General features: G+C 41.3%; 1 protein-coding gene across 1 annotated transcript in view; it reads left to right on the top strand.

Annotated features, from left to right (window-relative positions):
* Positions 1-9,152, top strand: part of LOC123517947 (Fanconi anemia group J protein homolog) — a 361,233-nt gene that overhangs the window by 339,482 nt on the left and 12,599 nt on the right. The window contains exons 9-15 of the mRNA XM_045278427.1: positions 4,059-4,161; positions 4,796-5,017; positions 5,725-5,889; positions 6,370-6,531; positions 7,300-7,488; positions 7,626-7,844; positions 8,526-8,710. Of these exons, the coding sequence (XP_045134362.1) occupies positions 4,059-4,161; positions 4,796-5,017; positions 5,725-5,889; positions 6,370-6,531; positions 7,300-7,488; positions 7,626-7,844; positions 8,526-8,710 (1,245 nt within the window). The remainder of the gene's footprint in view (positions 1-4,058; positions 4,162-4,795; positions 5,018-5,724; positions 5,890-6,369; positions 6,532-7,299; positions 7,489-7,625; positions 7,845-8,525; positions 8,711-9,152) is intronic.

The raw sequence follows: 9,152 nt of genomic DNA, 5'->3' as shown, positions 1-9,152 counted from the left end.
CAGGGAGTGCGGGTGTCCAAGATAATGTTATGGAGATTGTGGGTCAAAGGTTATGTACACACTCCATAACCCCCTCCTTCTCCCACGCCCCAAGCCCCCACGCCCGCCCACCCCATCCCCTCAACCTTCCTTCCTCCCTCCACACCTCACTGCCTCGCCTCGCTCTCTTCTCTCGCTCTATCGCGCACGCACACATACACACATGCACTCCTTAGTCTGTTTATTAAGAGGAAAATTAAAGAAAAGTAAAGGAATGTTGAGGTTTCTAGGGCTGTTATGTTATCGGGTGTTAGAAGTTAAAAGAGATAGATTTCTTAAGTTATAATGCATTCAGTTACGTGTCGCTTCTAGTCTCACTGCCATTACCTATTGTTCCAGTGTCAGTATTGAACGTTCCACCTTGCCCTTCTGTAGTTTTTTTTTATATACATTCCACAGAGTTGACTCACTGACAGCCTCTCTGCGCCAAACGATAGGTAGCACATACTCATTAACATACACCACTCACTCCCTCACTCACTCACTGCGGCGTACTTCACTTGGTCGTGTCTCAGTTTCTAATGGCCAGGATCGTCCCAAGAATATTCAGTAAATGACGATCATTGAATCTGAGAAGCTAATACAATGCATCGATTCTGCATTGCATTTCTTTGCGTCTCCCCGCTGCGTGTTGTGGCCCTGTTGGAGTCCCATCCCTTATCTGGCGAGATCAAATGTTAACGCTAGTACTCAGCATGACCCACACTGCCCTCTCACATTTCTGACACGGAACCACAATGGACTCATGGTGTAATGACAGCATGAAGATGATGGCAAACCGCTCGCTGTGAATAGAGGAGTGGGCGAGGGGCGTAGACTGCCTATCCCGGAACCACGCAGCTCCCTGGGAATGTGAGTTTAAGGAACTGGCCGGCTAGCAGGCAAGGAAGAGTTACAGGATGGTATTGTCTGTGGATTTGCTATAGTAGGTTAGGGATGTGAGTGTACTAGTGTCATTCAGGGCTTGCCAGTGACTCATTTTAACCCGCTTGTTAATTGCATATATCCCAGTTGATTTTATTAGTTCCTGTTATTACTTCAAGCGTGTGAGCTCTTTTCATTGCTCCCCCACACAAAAATCCAAATTTACAACGTGTTAGCTTAGAAATAATAGCTCATTGGGAGGAAGGCGGTCTGCGCGTCAAGTGGAGAGAACAGATCTTTACAATAAAAGGTGTATAATAAAATCCACCAACACACTTCCTTCATCACGAGCAAAAAACAATGCACACCTGAACTTCATTGGCAAATTGAAACTGTACGTTGTTCTTAGTCTTTTTTACCGTCATTTTCTCATACTTTTTTTCCAGTTAGCATTCGTCAGATTAATTTTTTAAATGTATATCTTTTCACTCGACCGAAAAAGGAAGAAAGAGGGAGGAGAAAGAAGATGAGCTCCTAATATTATAATACAAAGCGTGGTCAAGAGGTGGAGGCTCACGCCATCTTTTGTTGAACCTTGAAACTATTCCCAATCGTGCCGGTTACCAACGTTTGGGTGTGCGAGGCCCTGAAGGTGGCAACGTGCTCAGTCCGGGCGTTTGTTTTAGTATATTAAATGAGGCTGTGATTGGATTCGAGGCCATTGTGGACGGCTGCGGTGGAGAGGGCCAAGGGGACGCCAGGGCAAGATGGAGTGGGCGGAGCAGAGTTATATTGTACCTTGTCGAGGGCGGAACGTGGCCCACACTTTATGGCGGGCGGGGCGGGCAGAGAGCGTGGTGGTGGGAGGATCACCTGTCAGAGTGTGGCTTTGATCCTCCATGTTTGTTGCTTCAGTCTCCTTTAGGAAGTTTAGAGATTCCATACCGAGTAACGTATTTCTCGGGGACGTCACGAGCCGAGCGAGGAAAGTAATGTTGATCCAGCCGTCATGACGAGGAGGGAAAGAATCTGGAACTTGAAGACGGATAGGGGAGGGAGCGGTTGGGAGGAGGAATAAATGGAGGAATTGTGATTGGTTATTATTACTGTAGATATAAGATAACCGGAATATTATTACTGTATTATCATTATCATAGCAACTTATAATCACGTGTGTTGGATTCTCCCTTCACTACTACCACCACCACCACCACTGCCTGCCGCCTCAGGTGTGGCGGCGTCACCTGCAAGTACCTCTTCCTTCCCTCCCTTCCCTCCAACACTTACTTATTCCTCGGACGTCTCTGGCCGTGCCTTTACACGCCCTTTGTTGGTTTTCCCCCGCTGAGGCCCATTATTATTGACAGCTCGCCGAAAGCCTGATCAACCCCGATACAAGACACGCCTTGTTTGCTGCCCCGCCTTCCCACCAGGGCGTATCCTCCTCAGGGTGACGAACAGACCTCGACTCCAAAGTGGAAGGCTGTTGAGGTGTGTTGTGGTGGACAGGCGGTGGCGGCGGCGGCGGCGTGGAGAGTGGTCGTGGTGACGGGGGTCGGAGGTGATGGGTGGGAGAGATTTATGAGACTCCCCGGCCAGCCATTATGGGTTGCCGGAGCCCCAAAGAAATATTTATCGCCGAGTTATCTTCTCCCTCCGTCAGACATTTGTTTGAAAGTTAGATTTCCTCCAGACAATTTATACTCGTAGGACGACGGCGATAAGCTGATGATGTATTGGTTTAAATGCTCACTCACCGGGCTAAGTAAACAGCGTCAGTCGTGGCTCGGGAAGATGGAGAGGTTCGGCAAAGCAAGGATGGAGCGAGGTTGTGGTTCGGTGCGAGAAGGAGCTTGAGAGATCCTGTAGGATTCAATTGTGACGTTCAGACAAATACTGACTTCATTTTTATTTTCTATAAGTTAGATGGCATTAACATCCAAGTGTGATAAGTGACGGTTTCTACTGAAGCATAGTGTAGGATGTAGGCTACATGATTTCAGCATCCTAAGATACTTGTCACTTCCAAGAGCACTGGTAATATTTTAAAGAATTAGTGAGTTGTAGGTTCATTATAGGAATCATTCATAACTGCCATGACAGGAACTACAATAAAACAGACGAAATTGTTTTGGTTACTATCAGAATGACTCAAGTGTGTGTGTGTGTGTGTGTGTGTAATTCACTGTTTGATCTGCTGCAGTCTCTGACGAGACAGCCAGACGTTACCCTACGGAAAGAGCTCAGAGCTCATTATTTCCGATCTTCGGATAGGCCTTCAGACCAGGCACACACCACACACCGGGACAACAAGGTCACAACTCCTCGATTTACATCCCGTACCTACTCACTGCTAGGTGAACAAAGGCTACACGTGAAAGGAGACACACCCAAATATCTCCACCCGGCCGGGGAATCGAACCCCGGTCCTCTGGCTTGTGAAGCCAGCGCTCTAACCACTGAGCTACCGGGCCGTGTGTGTGTGTGTGTGTGTGTGTGTGTGTGTGTGTGTGTGTGTGTGTGTGTAAGAGGAACAATCGGCAAAGGTCAACAAAGAAGTGTTAGAAAAAAAAAAAAAAAGGACCCACTGAGGTGCCGGTCCCTAAAAAAGTTGAAAGAAAAGTTGACTCCTTGGTTGGTATAGGAGTCATCATAAGTGTGTGTGTGTGTCTGTGTGTGTGTGTGTGTGTGTGTGTGTGTGTGTGTGTGTGTGTGTGTGTGTGTGTGTGTGTGTGTGTGTGTGTGTGTGTGTGTGTGTGTGTTAACCCTTTATGACGTATATCCACAAAACTCGGCACTTGGCAGACTTCACATCAAAATTCTTGCCTATCTTTTCTGACTGGTCCGTCTATACGGGTACACACAGAAACCTGGTGAAGATCGATATTATGTCTTTACCCGTCACAGCTTAGTGAGTCTTTGTTCACCTAGCATCTTACTATACGCTACTATCCGTTTGTCAAGTTTTTATTTAGTTGCTGGCTCTTTTTGCAGACGTAGAGTTTCAAACAACATTATTTTATTCATTATTTTTTTTATATCTCTACTTCAGAACGAAACTACCCCCAATTCTTTATACTCGTCTTTCTCAGCAGTTCACCTATTCCAAGTTACTCCATCATGCTGGTATTAACATTTTTCACATTTTTTTGCAGGATGGTGGTGTTATCATCCCGGGAACATTCCTGTATCCATCCCGTAGTGAGCAATTCCTTCAACAAGAACGAAAAATGTCGAGAGCTTACCGACATCCGCAAGGTACAACGTTACTGATACTGATAGGGAGAAAGGTCTGGGGTGATCTGAGAGACATCGAGGGTTGAAATTAGGATGTGATGTAGAAAGGCAGTAATACCCCAGGTCCTTGGAAGATACATGATCAGAATGAACGCACATGCCGCCAGATGTAGAGTATGATATAGAGAAAGTAAGAAGTAAGCTAAATTCAATGTTCAGAAGTGGACTACTATACTTATTCTGTCTCTCATACATGTAGGCAGCTCCAGACACACTCCAAATGTAGTGCTATGAATATGTATTGCAATAATCCACATCATAAGTGATTGGTGTGTCAGTGAGGAAAGTTTTATTTATTATTATCTTTTTATTGGATTATTATCTTCTCCCTTATCAAAGAATGGTGAACTTATTTTATTATATTTACTTTTATCTATGAGGAAATGTAATCGAGCCATTTTTATATATTTGGGAGTTTACACACATACGCACGCACGCACGCACGTGTTATTACTTCTTGAAATGTTGTTCCTGTAAATCCAACATTGAACTGAATACCATGATATGATTTATGTTCTTAACTTTATTTTTATGAAAAGATATATTTAGTATGTATAAAGATTACCTCCTGAATCTTTGTCTTATTGTGTTACAGGGAGTTTTATGCAGGTACTACCATAATGTGAATAAGATCAAGAACCATGATATCCTGGCTATGAATGGAGGCCTGCAGGGTGCCTGGGATATAGAGGACCTTTTGCAAGTAGGCCATAAGGTCAATGCCTGTCCCTATTTTGCTGCTCGGTCCCTCTTGGCTACAGCTGAGTTGGTGATTTGTCCCTATAATTACCTTGTGGACCCTCGCATTAGACGATCGGTGAGTTGTGCTGTAACAATCCATTCATTGTTGTCTTTTGTGTCACATTTAAAGGACAAAGTTATGTAGACCTGTATAAAGTGCAAGGGACTCAGTAGCTAAAGTATAATTGGCCACTGGACTATTTAAGAGAGTTGGTGAGCTGTTTATCTTGAAGGCTGCTTGTCAAGACACCACATCAAGTACTACTGTATACTTCTCTGCCACATAAGGGTAAAAAATCCATAACTTAGATCATATTAACTTCTCTCTATTCCTTTGTATATTACTGAAATGTATGTTTTGTAATTATGTTGGTTGAAAATTACCATGGCTACTCTACTCATAGAACCCAATGCATATAATCATGTATAATACAGTACTATCAAAGGTAATCCCATTAATAATCTTGACTTCTATAAGAAAATGTTTTTAGTTGTTAGCAAGCATTCTCTCTCTCTCTCTCTCTCTCTCTCTCTCTCTCTCTCTCTCTCTCTCTCTCTCTCTCTCTCTCTCTCTCTCTCTCTCCTCTCTCTCTCTCTCTCTCTCTCTCTCTCTCTCTCTCTCTCTCTCTCTCTCTCTCTCTCTCTCTCTCTCTCTCTCTCTCTCTCTCTCTCTCTCTCTCTCTCTCTCTCTCTCTCTCTCTCTCTCTCTCTCTCTCTCTCCACATGAAAAACAAATTCCCCACATGCAGGTGTAACCATAAGCCTTTTGTATCGATGCTTCAGATGAACATTTCCCTTAAGAACCATGTGTTAATATTGGATGAGGCACACAACATTGAGGACTCTGCAAGGTCTGCTGCTTCTTGCACTGTCACTCAGACGGAGATGAAGGAAGCTTGCAGCCACCTCAGGGAATGGAAGACTTATGAAGAACAGTGTGACAAACTGGTGAGTCTTTAACTTCAATTAGATCTTGTATGTAATTTCTTTGGTACATAGAGAGCACAGCAAACCACACACAAACTTTTTCCAATTTGTTATAAAATGCAAAAGCTAATTATGTATATCTCGAGTCTCAATTATTTGTATTACTTGTTCCAGTATTGGATATCTTGTGAGTTACTTTCCTGAATACAGATTTGAATTTCATCAGTATTGTTGTCTTCATCAGTACCATCACATAGACTAACTTAATCCTCAACCTTTTCTTAAGCATAATGGATAATCTATACTGAAGGAATTTAAGGGATACATGTGCAAATACCATTCAAGTTGTGAAGCATTGATTACATACAACAACCATTCAGACTCTTATGATGTGAACTGGATTGGTTTCAATTCTTATTTCAATCCTTTACTGTGATGATGATAGCTAGACTTCATGATAAGTATGTATAATGACCTCTAACTACCTTCCTTTACACCCAGGCCAACATGGTGTCTGCTCTGAGCGGTTGGATAGACGAAAATAACCACAACCTTTCAGACTACACAGAGTTTGGACGGTCAGGCAAAATCTATACAGGCACAGAAATTATTGCTGTCCTCGACCACTTGGGTATTGGAAGGGAAAGCTACAGTGATCTAGAGGTAACACATTTCATGAAAGAAATCTGTTCAGTTTTTGCATGTTTGAATTTTGAACATCATAGGTAAGGAGAAGCAATACCACATGAGATGAGGAAGGCAGCTGTTGTACACTACTTATATGTAAATGAAAGTTGTTGGGAATGTAATTGTTATGAGGGGATAAGTTTGCTTAATGTGTCAGAAATATTGGAAGGCTTTTAACTGAGGGAGTTATAGAAGTCAGTGAGGTAAAGTTCATTGAGAAATAGGAGAGGTGTAGATCACTTCCATAAGGTGTATGTGAGACAGTAACTGAAAGTAAACATTTTAAAGAAAAGTGACAATGTTTCAGAGAATATGAGTGAAGGTGTGCAATTTTATGATACATTATGGAGTGAGTGTGCCATATACACTTATACAGGCAGATGTCAGGTGGTTATGAAAGGAGAAAGAACAGAAGATGTGAGTGAGTTTAAGTATCTGGGGCCAGTGCTAGGTAAGCATGCTGAGGTGGATGGAGAAGAGAAAAGGAACAGACTGAGATGATATTTTCATATTAAAAGAATGAAGAATTGAGACTTTGTAAAAATAAAAAAAAAAAAAGTATATGAAGAAATTCAAAGTAATTTATTTCATTTTTCTTCATCCCATAATCCACCAACAGTAGGGGAAGATAATGATGTATTCGAAGGAGCAGACAGCTTTTATTTATATTGTATTTTATGGGAGAAAGGCAGTTCTTAATAAATCCTTATTAAACCATCTTCTAATTGATATTTCTTTCATTAGCAATCTTTCACAACTATAGACGAAATGCAGCCCAATGAAGAAAGTGAAATGACTCTGAATGCTGTCACCAAAAAAGTTCTCCATGACTTCTTTCTTGTGTTCTCCTTTTTGTTTATGGAGGGCATGAAGCACAAAGATGATTATCGTGTTGCTATAGTCAAGGAACAAGTGAGGAAGAAATCTAGTCAGGTGAGTTAAATCTTAGAGTTTGCTTAATTGTTGTACATGTTTCTGTTCAGTTTCTACTGTAGTTACATTGAAAATTGTTCATAACAGATATAGAACTTGATTGATTATGTTTAATTTGTAACATTTGTATTTTTCAGAAAGATGGATGGTACAGCAAAGATTCTTTTCTTGACTTAGAGTACTCAATCAATTTCTGGTGCCTTAACCCTGCAGTGGTGTTTAGCCCACTCAGCAACGTAACACACAGCATCATATTGACATCAGGAACACTGTCTCCCATTGCTTCCTTCCAGTCAGAATTGGGCGTGTCCTTCAAAATCAAACTGGAAGCAAATCATGTCATTGACCAAAATCAGGTAAGCATTTACTCACAGATGATGTTAAACCATCTCTATTATAAGCTTAACAAACATAAAGGCATCTTTATAGATGTTCACTCAATTAGTTGCAATTGTGCACTATGGGCATGACTGCTGGAACACTATTGCTCTGTTTATGAGTTAATAGAGACAATAAATAGACATTCTAAGGATAACATCAATCTAACACAGGTTACAGATGCCTTTGGAACACAACCTTATGATAAGTCAGGATTCCCTGTAAACAGTTCATACAGGGATGCCACAAAACGCCAGGCTTTAGATCCCTCTAAAATTTCTCATTGGGACAGATTGTACCTAATATTGTTCAATGCCTCATAATTCAATTCCTTTATTCATGAACTCAGTGCAACCTTCTAGAGAACTACATATCCCCTCTTCTTCAGTGACACTCAGCTGTCCCCATCTCCTACACTGAACATTTCGGTCTGTCATTTACTTATAATACAGCTTCTTTGAAGTTTGGCATTTTAAGTCTTCTCTGCCAGTTTTTCTCTCCCTGCCCCTAATTTCTAAATGTACAGTTAATTTAGTTTATTATTTTTCTATTTGTTTTATTTTGTTTGTCTTAAATCTATTTGTTTATCTATTTATTTATTTGTTTATTTATTTATTTATTTATTTATTTATTTGTTCTATTCTATTTCTTTGTTTCAGGTATTTGTTGGTACCATTGGTCACGGCCCTCGTGGCAGATCTTTGCAGGCCACCTTCCAGAACACAGAGAGCTGGGACTTCCAGGATGAACTTGGAGATTTGGTGTTGAATGTGTGTCAGACAGTACCAGCTGGTATCTTGTGCTTCCTTCCCTCATATTCCATGCTAAACAAACTGCATGATAGGTTAGTTGAGAAAAGTCCATTTTAGTTACCATAATCAAATTAATTTATTTATTTATGTAATGCCCTCGTCATCCATCCTACTTCTCCATCTCTTCCTTATATCCTAACTTGCTCATCATCATCATTTTCATTCTCTTCTTCATAAATATAAGTACATTAACTAGTTGAATAACCAACTTTTTACTCAATCACAGTTATACATGCTGCATGATCTTCACCTGCTCTCAATTCAGGCCCAAAGCTTCAACATCCACTTTTAGACCTCTTGTTTCAGAAGAGCAGTTATATTCCTCCCCTATCCTCTTGAGACACAGAGTCACCACCATTCTTCATTCCATCTCAGGCACTCTAGCTGGTCATTGACGGAGTTGGAGATTGCTGGTCCTGATGAATTATTACCTGGTTGATCTGAATGGATTGAAATTTTTCTTGTTTCCTCTTA

The sequence above is a fragment of the Portunus trituberculatus genome, chromosome 43, assembly GCF_017591435.1.
Source record: "Portunus trituberculatus isolate SZX2019 chromosome 43, ASM1759143v1, whole genome shotgun sequence".
In the NCBI taxonomy this organism is placed as follows: Eukaryota; Metazoa; Arthropoda; class Malacostraca; order Decapoda; family Portunidae; genus Portunus; species Portunus trituberculatus.
The sequence above is the reverse complement of the archived record's forward strand: the minus strand, read 5'-3'. Positions and strand labels throughout refer to the sequence as shown.